This window comes from Siphateles boraxobius, unplaced genomic scaffold (assembly GCF_051911475.1).
Source record: "Siphateles boraxobius isolate OS27281-9 unplaced genomic scaffold, OSU_SipBor_1 6, whole genome shotgun sequence".
Lineage (NCBI taxonomy): Eukaryota > Metazoa > Chordata > Actinopteri > Cypriniformes > Leuciscidae > Siphateles > Siphateles boraxobius.
The window spans coordinates 8,629,359-8,645,579 of record NW_027509186.1 but is presented as its reverse complement, the minus strand read 5'-3'; the positions used below and the strand labels follow the sequence as shown (position 1 = coordinate 8,645,579).

Sequence of the window (16,221 nt, the reverse complement as noted above, 5' to 3'; positions counted from 1 at the left end):
TCTTCTTCCCTGAAACTCCGCACCATAGGCACACACCGCCACCTATGTTCCTGTTCCTACATGGATGATAGTCACGTCTCTTTACTTTAATATTTTTATGGATTCACATTATATACATACAGTATTTCTGTATTTCTGGCTGCTGTGTGTTCAGTTCCCATACCACAAACTCAGATTGTGTGTTCCCATCTATACCTTTGTGTTTTAAGTAATGTGATTCCCAATCAAATTCGTTTGTTTATTTTATTACTCTTTGATTACTGTAAAACTCATTTAATGTCCAATTTATCTTATTTTTTCTTTAGTATTGCCTTTTAAGTTCTTTATCAGTTTAATTCTCTCAATATTATATTACCTTGATTTTAATATTACATGTTCAACTGTTTCTATTACCCCACAAAAGGCACATTTACCTGTAATACCTATTTTGAATAGTGATGCATTTAGTCCTGTGTGTCCACATTGTAATCTTGTTAAAACCTCATCATCTTTCATACATCTTCCAAAATGATATATTTCTTTGATGAGTTAATTTTTATAATAAAATGTTCCTGGCTGTATCAGTGTCCCACTTCTTCTGCAACTTTTTTTGAGTATTTAATTTAATAATTGATTTAATTTCTCCTCTTCCTAATGAAACTTCAATCTCTATATCCTTTTTTAAATTTGCCTCTTTTCCTAACTGATCAGATTTCATTTACATTGATTCCTGTGTGAATAGGTATCCAACAAAATCTGACATCTATTCTTATTTTTCTTCCTCAAGATTTTATATATAATATATATATTTAAAATGTAAACTTCTTCTCTAATGGATTAATGTGATAGTAAACGCACTGTGAACTAACATGAACAAACAATGAACAGCAGTATTTTTAGTAACTGACATTAACGATTAATAAATACTGTTTTATAAAAATTATAAACTTATAGTTCTATATTAAAAATTATAGTTCATGTTAGTTAATACTGTATATTAACTAATGTTAACGAATGAGACCTTATTGTAAAGTGTTACCAATGTATTTATACTGTTTGTGATTAATGTACATTTTGTAACACATCATTCGGAGATATTGAACATTTATTTTTATTTCCCTTTTTCTATTTATTTATTTAGGATTGACTTTAAAATAGACATGACAAAGAATATAAACAAAACTTTTAATTTAGAACCTTATGACATTTTACTTGGTTTTTAAAACACATATTTTTCTGAAAAACAAAATTACATAATTAATCTTTTAATTATTTTGTCAAAATGTTATATTCGTAAGACAAAAATAACTCAAAGAAACGTTCATATATTACCTCGTAATACTGATCTAACAATACACTTTGAAATCCCTTCAAACATAAGATCACAAAACAAAAAGCTTATAAAAACAAAAAATGTAAAGCTTTTCATGTTCATATTATTATTACACTTTTTATGTCGCCTTTCTTCGCCTTTGTCGCCATTGGCTTTTGGCTTGCTTAGTTGGGGGCATTTAATTGTATATTTAACAATATTATTACAACATTATTTTCCTGTTATCTCTGTAAAGCTGCTTTGAAACAATCTGTATTGTAAAACGCGCTATATAAATAAAGGTGACTTGACTTGACTGATCTCTTCATTTGGTAAACTTGGTAAACTGTGAAAGAAACTGGTGATATTAAAATAAAAGAAACTGAGACCCTGTACACAAAGATTTCTTTATTATGTACAGAATGAGTACGTTTCAAAACTTGACATGAACATTTGAAACAATCTGAGAGATACTTCCATTCATGATAAATGTAAGTTTTCCAGAATTTGAACAGTTTCACGTATTCAAACAGAGCTCAGTGCTTGTGTCTGCTCGTAGTTTTGCACGGCCAGCTCGATGAATCCAGCTCTGTTTGACTCGTACTGGGCATAGATCTAAGAATAAGAGGAGGAAGAAAGAGAAAATGCATCAGAACCAGTTTGTATGAGGATGCATGGGTTTTTACACGCAGACAAACGGTTTATCTTGTTAAACATTGTTCTTTTTTGATGCTAGGATGGCGACCAACATAAAACAGCTTTTATGTCTTATAAAACTGATATGTCCGGAGTCTTTGTCTGATGCGAGTATAAAATGAGTATAATTTGTCTGTATAATTTGAACTCTTTCCCCGCCACTGATTTTGTAGCGTCATTTTTTCCGTCATTTATAACAACGCTTCCCTGCCATTGATGAAAATGTATGGAAATCCACGTTTTCACTGTTATACGGCAGGGGTTATTACACATCTACTGAAAGAGACAAAACACAGGCAAAGTAGAAGCAGAAACAACTGATAGAAGCATTACTTAAGCACATGTAAAATAACACGATCATCAACATTAAACATTAAACTAACGTTACTGAATGAAATGTCGACCCAGGACGAGCTGTAGAACTGTGAGGTGTTGACGGACTCCATCTACTCATCTGTGTTTTGATCATCGTTCTGAATCCCATCCAGACGAAAAGCCCTAATCGCACGGGATGAGTATTACCTGCTGACCTCCAGTCATTTGTAATAATTGCGGAGGTTTTCTGTGATCTTAAACCCGTGCGAATCGGCCATGTCTGTAATTTGTAAAGTAAAATTGTAATTTGTAATTTGTAAAGTAAAAATTCCCCCGCAAATGACCTACCATATTTCACCGAACTATGCACAGCACGAGGTCCTGTGATAACATCTACATCCCGTGCGAATCTACATCTCTGTGATTTGGCGGGGTCGTTTATAATTGTTTCAAGGTTTTTGTTTCATGTGCGCTTTTTTATCCATCTTTCGCAAAGAATGGAGGCTGCGTGGGAGTGTTTTGATAGTATTTTGGGTGCTGGGTCATATCGCTATACACACACACTATACAATTTGCAGAAAGAGAAAGCTGAAAACCATCAGAACAGCAAAAACAAAAGGAATGGTTAGATGGAGATGAATGACATGTATATCAGCATGCGGTAAGGCACATTCTTCTGTTTATGATATATTATACACTTAGACCTATAATAACGACAAGACATTTCCAAGCAATAGCCTATTGACATCATATCCGGGAGATAAGTCAGTAATTCGAGTAAAATCACAGGCTTCGCTTATCCTGTGTGAATGCGCCATACGAAATTCAGAGGTGGGGGGGGGGGGGGGGGTAATTTCTAATTCACACGAGTTCCCCAGATAATACTAATCCTGTGCGAATAGGGCTAAAGACAAAAATGTGATTTTCTCAGCTTTTTGTTCAAAATGTTGCTTCTTCTTTTATGAAACTTACATTAAAGTGTTGATTAAAAAAGAAGCATGAAGAAGCTAGAATAAAACAGGTTTTTTTTTTTTTTAAGTAGAGGATCTGATCTTTTCTTTTGATATATTGCATGTTCAGATATTCATGCAACAAAATATTCTGAGGGCCGTGACATTCTTGTGAAAATGCTCAAAATGCTGGAGCTGGCTGATGACTTAAAAAAAAAACGCTGGCAGGGAAAGAGTTAATGAAGTTTCTAAAAGTGCCATTTATTTATTTTGCGAGTATAATTAGCAAAACAAACACTGAAAAACTGACTTCCTGTTGCAGGGGTTAAAGGGTCAGTGTGACATAAACAGGGTTGAGCGCAGTGTGCAGTGATCCTGAAGCGTGACTGAACACTGGCCCCTCATCAAGTCTGCCATGCTTTCCTATTTCCTTTCAAAGAATCTAATATACACACACATTAAAACCTGTCACTCGAACATCTCTACAAAATTACTGGTGGCATCTCAAGCCTTGACGAGACTTGGTTTCCTGCGTTCTCTGTGGATGACGTCCTGGCGTGGGTTAAAGGTCTAACCACAGGCTAATGTGAAGTGATGTACCCTGGGCCTGACCCCTTCTCCCCTGTGTCAGTAATGTTCTCTGTGAGAGAGACAGACTCAACCGTTTCTGAGCTGATTTAGCACATGGCTACTTGAGGAAATGTTTATAGTATATTTGTAGATGAATTTACGCCCTATTTAACACTAGTATTAATTAGGGCTGTCACTTTACGTTCGAAAATCGATCGGATCAACCAACACAAGTTTTGAAAACGAAAATAGGGAATCGATTTTAACGGTCCAGCTCGTCGCGATACGCCCACAGCGAACGTGCATCACACAGCAACTGCAGGCTCTGACAAACACAAATAACAGCAAATTATACTTCTGCACAATGTTTCTTTTTTTACTACAAAAGTGTGAATTCTGCCGGTATTCAGACAGTCTCATGCATACAGATACAGATTCGGGCTACAATCGCCTACGTAGGCAACATTTGTTTGACATTTCTAATCGTAAACACAGCCATGTTGAAGAATGTTTTTCACTGATGTTATGGAAGTCCACTCTGCTTATTGTTTTTCGAGAATGTTGCACTCCTGTTTGTCATTGTGCATGAAACTTCACGCCAATAAATCATCAGGAATATTGCTGACTTGTGCGTGTCTCAAGCGCCGTCTTTGCGTTCGTCCTAATGCCTTTTAGTTGTCTGTGGATTTGCCCATATTTGGCGTTTAAAATGGAAACGTCTTTAGACATGGAAAATCGATTTTACAATCGATTCAATGAACACTTATGTCTCAAAAATCGAACAGATTTTTTTCACAAAAGTGACAGCCCTAGTATTAATAGTCTGAGGTTATGGATTCTTGTCTTGAAGGTTGATGAAGGTTTTGGGCATTTAAATTAAACATTTATTATAATATTTATTGATTATTTTACTATACAGTTCCCATCAAAGATTTGGAAATATATATACTGTACACAGGCGTTCAAAAGTTTGGAGTCGGTAAGATTTTTAATGTTTTTAAAAGAAGTCTTTTCTGCTCAACAATGCTGCATTTATTTGATTAAAAATACAAAACAAACCCAGTAATATTGTGAAATATTATTACAATGTAAAACAGCTGTTTTCTATGTGAATATATAGTAAAGTATCATTTATTCCTGTGATCAAAGCTGAAATTTCAGCATCATTACTCCAGTCTTCAGTGTCACATGATCCTTCAGAAATCAGTATAATATGATGATTTGATGCTCAAGAAACATTTATGATTATTATCAATGTTGAAAACTGCTTTTTTAAGCCTTTTTTAACCTTTTTCAGGATTCTTTGATGAAAAGATTAAAAGTTAAAAACAACAGCATTTATTTGAAATAGAATCTTTTGTAACATTATAAATGTCTTTATTGTCACTTTTGATCAATTTAATTCCTCCTTGATGAATAAAATTATTAATTTATTTTATTTATCCCCCCCCCCCACCAAAAAAAAAAAAAACCTCTTACTGACCCCAAAGTTTTGCACTGTAGTGTTTAATGTTAGAAAAACGCTTTTTATTTCAGATAAATGCTGTTCTTTTGAACTTTCTATTCATCAAAGAATCCTGAAATAAAAATGTAAATAACTGTTTTCAAAATTAGTAATCATAAATGTTTCTTGTACATCAAATCATCATATTATACTGATTTCTGAAGGATAATGTGACACTGAAGACTGGAGTAATGATGCTGAAATTTCAGCTTTGATCACAGGAATAAATGACACTTTACTATATATTCACATAGAAAACAGCTGTTTTACATTGTAATATTCCACAATATTACTGGGTTTGTTTTGTATTTTTAATCAAATAAATGCAGCCTTGTTGAGCAGATGAGATTTCTTTTAAAAACATTAAAAATCTTACCGACCCCAAACTTTTGAACGGCAGTGTATATTTTTTTATGTTTTTGAAAGAAGTCTCTTATGCTCAAAAAGGCTGCATTTATTTAATCAAAAGTACAGTCAAACAGTAATATTGTGAAATATTCTTACAAATTAGGATAACTGTTTTCTATTTTAATACATTTTAAAATGTAATTTATTCCTGTGATCAAAGCTGAATTTTCATCAGTCTTTAGTGTCACGTGATCCTTCAGAAATCATTCTAATATGCTGATTTGCTGCTCAAGAAATATTCCTCATTATTATTAATGTTGCAAACCGTTTTAGTTGCTTAACGTTTTTGTAGGTCTCGAAGGTATTTATACTCCGTCTTGTCTTGGTTTCAGACTAAGAGGATTTTATTTCAAGACCAGTCAAGACCGCAAGGTCACAGATATCAGTAAATTGCCAGTGCATTGTATGATTTATTTGTTAACATTATTACTGTGACTTGATGTAAAACTCAAATGCAATCAATAACTTATTTCTAATTTGATTTCTTATGTTACTGTTGTGCCGGGTCAGAAATGAATGGGGAACGGTGTCAAAAATGTAACAAAAATTAATACAAATGCCCAAAACATTCAAGATTTGATTGCAAAAAAATAGATAATTATATGGGATCTTGTTTTTTTATATTATAACATATATAATTAAGCAATATCACAAGAGGAAAAGAGAGCTGTTTCGATGAATATGCAAACATGCAAACGACTGCAAACATTAATATTATCAACACTTAATATTAACTAAAATCAATATCATATTCAGTGACTTACAATTTTTTTATAATTTTATATTAAAAGTGTTATTTTTTATTAAAATATTATTTTTTAAAACATTAATCTCAACATTATTTTTGCATTTTTTAAGCCAATTTAGATCTTTTGTGTCTTATATATTTAATAATAATATTATCATTAATAAATACGATTAGAATGTGGATGTTTCAGATGAATTTGAGGAGTGTTAGTCTGGTCTTGATCTCAACACACGCTGGTCTTGGTCTTGAATTGGTCTAAGTTTAGTTGGTCTCGACAACAACACGACTATCAAGTACAACGTCTTGTACCTTTGTATTTTTGTCCAATGATAAAAGACTGTAATGTTGTGATTCACCACATAGCTGGTAGGCTTGGTTCCAATTGATACCATTGATACCAATCTTTCATTTGAAAGTCACGTGTCTAGTGTCTGTAAAACCGCATTTTTCCATCTTAAAAATATATCTAAATTACGTCATATGCTCTCATTGACAAATGCGGAACAACTAGTTCATGCGTTCATGACATCAACGCTAGATTATTGTAATGCTCTACTGGGTGGTTGCCCTGCACGCTTAATAAACAAACTACAGCTAGTTCAAAACGCAGCCGCTAGAGTTCTTACCAGAACCAGGAAGTATGACCATATTAGCCCGGTTCTGTCAACACTGCATTGGCTCCCTATTAAACATCGTATAAATTCTAAAATATTGCTGATTACTTACAAAGCACTAAATGGTTTAGCTCTACAGTACTTGAGCGAGCTCTTAACGGATTATAGTCCTTCACGTCTATTGCGATCTCAAAGTTCTGACCAGTTGATAATACCTAGAATATATAAATCGACTGCTGGCGGTAGATCCTTTTCCTATTTAGCACCAAAACTTTGGAACAATCTTCCTAACATTGTCCGGGAAGGAGACACAGTCTGTCAGTTCAAAGCTAGACTAAAAACACATCTCTTTGACCTAGCATTCACATAACACTCTATAGACTTCTATAATTCAATATTAGGCTGCTTAGATTAGGTCAGCCGGAACTGGGAACACTTCCCTCAAATCCTGATGTACTCGTTACATCATAAGAAGAATGGCATCTACGCTAATTTTAGTGTCTTTGTTTATCCTGAGGTTTTCCCGCAGCCTACCGGATCCAGGCCGTTTCCAGATCTGACGAAGGACTTTCGCCTGGACCCGATGACAATGCAGTGCTGAAGTGCCAACTAGCCTCTCCCTATGGAGGATCCCTATACCACTCTACAGATAAAGCGTTGTGGAATTTTTCGGTTCGCTTACCTACCCGAAGTGATAAGATAAAATAAAAATTCTGCATCAAAATTTATAGACAAGTAGTTTGTTTAGGCATGGTTTGTAAGGAATTACAAACCTGCGCACATATATTGAAACGCAAATAACTATAGAATCAATTCTTAATGCGCATGTGAACGCCATCAGCGTCTATCACAGGTTCACGGTTAAAGTCTGTTTAGAGAGAACGGTGTCGTCTTAGCGGCCCGTAATTTAATAACAAATGATCATTTAGACGGAAGTGAATCAATCAAAACTTTAGCTGGAAAAAACATTTTTCAAGAGCCACTATAAAACCAAACCAATCTCTGTTACCTTATATTATATGTTTATCTCTGTAAAGCTGCTTTGAAACAATCTACATTGTTAAAAGCGCTATATAAATGAGGATGACTTGACTTGGTTCATGGCTTATAACACTTTATAGGCTTTTTTAAATATTTTTATTCCTAATATGGCAAAAACACTTCTAGAACTAACGGCGCCAATGTACTCTATAATTTCAAACCATTATATGCAGTTATGTTTGAAGTGTATTGTGGGATTGAGCTGTTCACCTTCAGAAGGTCGAGGTGTGTGGCCTGTTGTCTTTGAGCGTCCTGCGCAGACTCACTCTGAGGATGAACCAGATGAAGCAGACGCACCAACATCACCGCATCCGGCATTCTGCAACCATGACAACACATGCGCATCACACAGAGACAACACAATACATGCTTTTACTGAAATTAATGGTGCTGTAAGCAACGCCAACCAAGCAAGAACTTCCATCAGACCCTGACCTATTTATACTTAATTTTAGGGGTCGGCTGCAGAAGACTGTGTGATATGTAAGGGTTAAAGCCCGACGAGGTGTCCATTGTCAGGTATCAACATGGACTTCGGTTGCCTCCGCCAAAGTCCACAGACAATGGACACCTCGAAGGGCATTGACCCGGTTATACCATGGTCACTTGTCAAATAACACATTTTTAAAACATTAGTTTATACTTTAATTAGTTTTACAATCGAAATCTAAAGTTTTTACAAACAATAACTTGAATTCCCTGGTTACGCCTGACGGTTTATTTAGCAACCGGAGATATTTATAGTATATATTTATAATTTATATACATTTATTAACCGGTGTTATCTCCTTGTGTCGTTTCTCCGTTTTATTAACAATTTTTCTTTCTTCAGCAGCATCCCAGTCATTGAAGTTGTCAAATTCTCCAAAAAGGTTAAAAGAAATAACGAAGTCGCTCATTGTTGTATTAGTAGGCTATGTAAAACGGCTAACTAGATGTTTGTTTTGATACAATAAGTTGTAAACGGATACTTTGACTGCCTGTTGCTATGGTTACTCACAGCTGATGTAGCCAGCGCATTTATTTATTAATCTCGAACAGTAAACAGTCAGTTTCACCAGAACTCCTTTACTAGGTTTCCCCTATCACTTTTTAATGGACACCCTGCAGCCAATCAGAATCGAGTATTCACCCAGACCATGGTATAATGCAGGACAAATATCAGCCGTCACAGACATTCTCATTCGGACGGGATGAGCGGTAGTGTGACAAAAACACAGAGAGGATTAAAATCACACAGTACACCTGTGAAACAGGAATTTCTCTAACGTCCTTCATGAAAACTAGCCCTGTCCAAATAGGGCTAAAGCCATATATTTGCGATTACAAGACAGGCGAATTTCTCTACTACTACTAGTTTCACAATTGTATCATAAAAACTATTTAAAAAAATATACATTATTATCACACTTGTGTGATACGTTCAGCCTTGTCTGAGTAAAGTTATATCCAATCTGTCAGTTAATTTTAGAGCTGCACGATTCGGGGTAAATTGAGAATCATTTTTCCAAACAGAGATCCCGATTCTCCCACGATTATGAACAGACAACTAAATAACATGTAATTTACTAGAGGTTCTGACTATGTTAATTGCTGCGATCTTTTTTAAATGTTTAATTAATCTGAATGAATTATTTAAAAAAGGGCTAGATGAATGACTCGCATAACTTCACTTTTTTCATTACTGGATAAATCAGTGTTTTTGAATGAACGATTCAATGACAAACACGTTTTTTTATATCACTTGTCGCCACCTACTGTTGTAACGATATAATCAATACAATCGCTGAGAGTCAAGTTTCTTTCAAAAGCTGATTTGCTCTATTTAGATCACACCGCAGATATCAGTGTTTATATCCCGACTATAACCTTTTATCCCAGTACTTCTGTAATAATATGAATATTTGTAACTGAAATAATGATACTGTGCGACTGAAAAGACTGTTTGTGAAGCTGTTTTATAAATGACTGCTCTCTTTGGGTCAGCGGCATCAACTTAATGCAGATCTGAATGTTGACTGTGATCGTACCTGTCGAAGGTTGTCATTACGATTTAGATGGCGTGCGTGTTTGAATTGAGATTGTGATCTTTTAACGATTCATTTTTTAACGTGAGCTCTAGCCGGTGTTGTGACAGTGTAAACCTGATTAACCCAGAAAATCTCATTATTACACATGCAAGGATTCCAGAAAGGGATGTGATGACACTATTTATAAGTAAACTTTTCCCTGTTGGAATTACATCTGCAATGCAGTACTCAGTTTAGCCACCTCGAAAAGTGGCGACACCTCAAGAAATGATTTATAAATCTTGATGACAATAAAGATTGCCTTGGAATAATTCATGTCAATAATAGAAGGTTCATTTCTGCTTTTAAACTCTCCGGTACACCTGTCCCACAGACTTTCATTGCAATTTGCAAGTGGATCACTCTAAGCATTTCCTTTTTGATCTCCACACACACACACATACTCACAGGTCTCTCTGCAACATGTCCACCAGAAGGCCGTCAATTCGCCGAGCATTAGCCAGATGCCAGGCCAAACCACCAAAGAACCGTGTGGATCTGAGCACATCGTATTTCCCATGCTTTTCAATGTCTTCATAGGTCAGCATTAGCACCTAATCGCAGAAGACCATATTACTATTATCAGTCAGTCCTTCCACAGATATAGAGGGTATGCGTGTGACATCAACGCCGGCTGGAGTGACTGCGGTTACACACACTGAGTGGCAAAAAGACTGAGTGGCAGCATTAACTTTCAGGGTGAATGCTGTGAAAAACACACAAAACACATCTAAAACGGGAAAGAGCATTGAGATTGACCGTACACCAAGATTTAACAAGAAATCTGAGGTATATTTTTACAGACTGCTGAAAGCTACAGAACAAAGCAAATGGATTCGCTGCAATTCAAAGAAACATCGACTCTAGGCGGCGAAAGGTGGATTTGCAGTTATCATTTTATGTAATTATGCTGAATTTAAGGGTAAAATCATACCCTGTATATTGTATTGTAATATAAATATTGTCAAATATTTGATACCAATCAAATATTATCAAACTCATCAATTAAATATTTAGGCTACCATTTTATATTCTGCATAATCTGATATTTTAAATAAACATTGAAAAAAACTTTAAATATTTTAAGGTTGGACGATATAACGATATATAACACTGATATCAGTGATCCGAATTTAGACCTACCTATATTGTATTTATATAAAGCGTTTACAGGCAAATATGTATTTCCCCGGTGTCGAAATCAGGCACATATAAATGTCAGGAGACACGATTTCTGGCTGTACGTCAATATCCATGAATCCCTGGATCTTTGGTAAGTTGTAAGTAACACTATATCGAGTCCAACCTTTAGTTTAACCTCATTCTTCCCTCGGGTCATTTTGACTCCCGAAACTCTTTTTTTTATTCAATCAGAGTGATCAAAATCAGAGGGGTCCAAGACCCCAGGACTTTATTCACACTTGAACCACGAATACACAATAAAAAACACTGAATCGATTCGATTAAAAAAAGTAACAAATCCTTCCCTCGCGGGTCAAATTGACCCCAATAGGAATGAATGGAATGTGAGGAATGCTTCAGTACACATAGAAAAACCTAAAAATGCTCAAAATTCAAACTAAAAATTATAAAATTTTACCAAATGTTTTTTTTTATAATGTCTACATGTGCATTTCAATGCATACTGAAGAGAAGCTGACTTTGAGGAACAGCTCATTTGCTCATATAGTGGCTAGAGTCATGAAATATCATGTTATATATTTTTTTTTTCACCAGAGGTCGGGAAAGACACCCAATGTAAAATATTTTGAGCTGAATTAAAAGGTTTAGGCATGAAATTGAGAGTAATTTTGAATTTAAGTTGAAAGAATGTGAGGAATGTACTACACTTACTGTTTATTTATTATTTATTGATCAAATCTAGTACTTTAAAGGTAACTAAAATTTAAAATAAAAATCTCCCCAAAAAATTGCATTACAAAATAAATAAATAAAAATTCAAAATGAAATAAAATAAGCTTTCCGGAAAAAAAGAAAAAAAGAATTTAAGTATAATTTTAAGGCTTTGGTTCATTTTGACCTCCGAGGGAAAGATGCGTTACAAATTAGGAGGGAAGGATGAGGGTTAAACTTATAATCGTTTGTTTTACTTGTGTTTTCTCAGTTTCCTCAATTAACTCCAGTCACGCAGAAGCTTTTTTAACACTCAGTCCGGCTGAGGGAGTGTGATCCGGCGGGAAAGTGACATCAATGCAAACCCTCTATTGCCACAGCAGTTTACAGAAAATAAGTGACATAACCAGAGCACTCGGGTACACTTTATTTTAAGGTGACGTTCCACTCTATTTGCTCAAATAAGTACTGAGTAATATTAATTAATATTAGTACATGTAGTGTGTAACTACATCACCTTAAAACAAAGTTTAACATTTGTTCTATTTATATAGCACATTTAAAAACAGCAAACACAGCTGTCCAAAGTACTGAACAACACAAAAAAACGAAGATAAACAGGGCAAACCACACATTTATGACACCGATGTTACAGAGCACTCTTCAAGAAACAGAATAAGATGTATTCATGCACTGGTACAGCATTGCCCACCCTTTCTTTCTTTATAAATTTGTCTGTCAACAACAACAAAAACACTCACATTTTTAAATTCTGCAGAGTCTGGCTCAAATTGGGCAATGCACTGGTTTAGTACATCCTCGTGTCTATCCTGTTCAAAGACCACCTGCACACAGAAAGAAACACTCGTCACAAAGCAATACATGTGCAAATCAAAGACCTCTTCAGCTTTTGCACTTTTCATACCCTGAGGTTTTCCTCTTTAAAGATGGCCGGTGGTGTGACTTTGCGACCCTCTTTGGGGAAATAGACTTGTATTATCCTGTCTCTTTCGTTCCATGATGCTTTTCTCAGGGTTCCACTGGGCTCTCTCACAACTATGAATCTTTCCTTTGGGATATTGGTGAGAGAAACAGAAACGCCAACAACACGAAAGATAAAAAAACACTATACCAGATCTCTCTGAAATCACATTAAAAGTTCAGAAAATTATCAGGAAATTACAGTAAATAAAGTATTGCATTACTGGGTTATTATCCTTGAACAACAGGAACATTGAATAATTACATTTAAAGGTGCAGTGTGAGATTTTTAGCGGCATCTAGTGTTGAGGTTACGAATTGCAACCAACAAAAGTTACGGTGGCCGACAGGAAAATATGTCATCGTCTGAGCTCGCAGAGAGTAGCAGTTCAGCAATGAGGTTTCTTTACAAGGATAAATTAAGAAATTATGTTTACTTAATTATTCAGTAAAACTATATGTTATTGCGAATATTATTGTTACTTGTTCATCATTGTGTCAGTTTTTTATTCGCTGAACTAAGCTTGCTTCCTTGCACGAAGAGCAACATAGTAACAAAAAGCGTTTGTCCGTTTAGGCCTACTGTAGAAACATGTCGGCGGATTTCAATGAAAGGGAACCCGTGGTGTGTGTAGACAGAAACTGCTCATTCTAAGGTAATACAAATAAAACGGTTCATTAAGTAAGGTCTTTATACACCACTGAAAACATAGTTATGGATCTTATATTGCATTTCTGTCAATAGATCCTCAGAAATATTACACATTGCACCTTTAAAACCAAAACCAATAATTACATGTAAAATCATGTGTGTGTGTGTACTGTGTATAATTATTTTGAGTATATATGTGCATGCATGTATATGTTTAAGAAATATTTGCATGTATATACTGTATATATATATATATATTTATATATAATTAATATTATATAAAAAAATAAATATTGTATATATAAATAACACATTTTTCTTAAGTATATACATGCATTTATATATACAAAATAATTATACAGTACACACACACATATATATATATTATTAATCAAACACAAACTTTTAATTTGGATGCGATTAATCGTTTCACAGCCCTACAACACTAAACTTGGTTATATAACAGAATGCCTTTTTTCTTACTCGATGCGGGACGTTAAAGTTGATGTCTGTGAATACATATTTAGCAGTGTCCATGCCTTCGAGCATCCGATCTTCAGAAAGCACCTCATTTATGGGGTTTCTCTCCGACAGGACCGGTGGCATCTTCAGCAAATGTTTCGCCTCTTCCTCGGCTTTAACCACAGCCTACACACATGAACATAATCAAGACCGCAGCATAACTGTACAATCATATCACAAAACATATCTCATGTCATTCCAAAATGCTATACTGAATCCCTTTCCATTATATCATGCATCTCAAACCCTCATGAATTCCATCCCATCATCAAATCTCACCTCCTCTAATTCTGTGTCTGTCATGAGCTTGTATTTAGGAGGCGTTAGCTTCTGTCTTAAGGGTTGAAACACTTTCTTCAGATCCAGACCTGTGATTTTGCTCAGAATGTCTTGAACCTCTGTATCTGTGAACTGAGCTTTAGGCACATCCACGGAGCCTGGGCGGTGAAGAAAAGAGTAATTATGCTTAAATGCAAAAGTACTTGTACCATGGAACATCACATTGTACTTTGAAATGTACTACAGTCGTCAACATTTGAAGTGGATCAAAAAAATTCATCAAAGTTGTCCTGAGACAAGAACGGGTATTGTTCAAAATTCATGTATAACTTTGATGAAAGGTTTTGATCCACTTCAAAAGTTGACTACTGTATAATATCATTGATATACCATATTCAAACAGCCTATATAGCACATGAATGTCTGCAAGATGTTTGTTAAAGATCACTTTATCTGGAAAGCATCTGCTGTTTACTACCATCTGATAAACGTCTTTAAGATGTCAGTTTTACATACACTGATAGTACACGTACATCACGAAGACGTCAAGTCACCTTTATTTATGTAGCGCTTTTTACAATACAGATTGTTTCAAAGCAGCTTTACAGAGATAACAGGAAAATAATGTTGTAATAGTATTGTTAAATACAAAATTAAATGTTAAAATTAAACAGTAACTTTTTAACTTTAAAACTTTGTAACTAAATTAAATGTTTATAAAATTAAATCAAAGGTCATTTTGATGTGCGTATTTACAAAATTAAGACGTATTCTTTAGTGTTTGCTCATCTGCAATACGACTATTGGACGTTTCCTGTCAGATTTTGAATGTCTTTAAGACGTTTATGATTTAAAATTGTAAAACTAACATCTTAAAATGATCTAATAGATGGTTGTAAACAGCAGATGCTTTCCAAATGAAGCTATCTTTAACAGACAATCTTGCAGACGTACGTGTTCTATCGGAGTATTTACATGGCATGAATTAAAAAAATCGAATAAGTATAACAACATCAAATCGATGACAACAACGTACTGTACTTTTTCGTCAAGCTTGAGCTCTAATGACTCTAAAGCTGTTTTACATTGAGTTAATCACACGAGACATTAAAACTACAAAACGTTGTAGTACACTACATTTGTAGTGTACGTTGTAGTACACTATTGACTACAAGGTCAATTCTCCACTAATGTAAAGCATGTAATCGTAAACGTCACATTTCCAGTGACTGTACTTACTGCTGCGTGATGCTGCTGATACACAAAACATTCGTGTTGTGGTCTGTAAACGCGAGTGCACATTTTTGTCTACACGTTTAATGCAACTGTAAGACTTTACTAAACGCCGTACAACACTGAGCGCGGCCATGCTGTCAGTGACATCATCACTGCGGTTGTGTGTTGAACTTTCACCTTTCAGAGGGCCACTGGGAATGCTGGGAAATGTAGTCCGTAAAATTATTTGAGCATAAAATCTGCGCAATCACGTTTTCATAGTAAATAAGTAAATACATACATAAAAAAACATGATTCATCCATTTCTTACTACCAGTGTCCTTTTAGAAACAAATAATTTGATAAGTAGCCTAATAGTCTATAATTAGAAAATGAATGACTGGGCCAAAACAAGATCATGTGTAGGTTATGTCTACCGTTCATAATAATAATAATAATAATAATAATAATAATAATAATAATAATAATAAAAATAATAATAGACCAATTCT

General features: G+C 34.7%; 1 protein-coding gene across 1 annotated transcript; it reads right to left on the bottom strand.

Moving 5' to 3' along the window:
- Positions 1–1,684: 1,684 nt before the first annotated feature.
- Positions 1,685–15,897, bottom strand: mrps22 (mitochondrial ribosomal protein S22). The gene is made up of 8 exons (XM_077207591.1): positions 15,734–15,897; positions 14,495–14,652; positions 14,177–14,341; positions 12,986–13,129; positions 12,822–12,905; positions 10,615–10,760; positions 8,348–8,456; positions 1,685–1,906 (listed from the first exon to the last, which is right to left on the bottom strand). The coding sequence occupies exons 1-8, from the start codon at positions 15,861–15,863 to the stop codon at positions 1,817–1,819; spliced, it is 1,026 nt and encodes a 341-aa protein (XP_077063706.1). The 5' UTR covers positions 15,864–15,897; the 3' UTR covers positions 1,685–1,816.
- Positions 15,898–16,221: the final 324 nt, after the last annotated feature.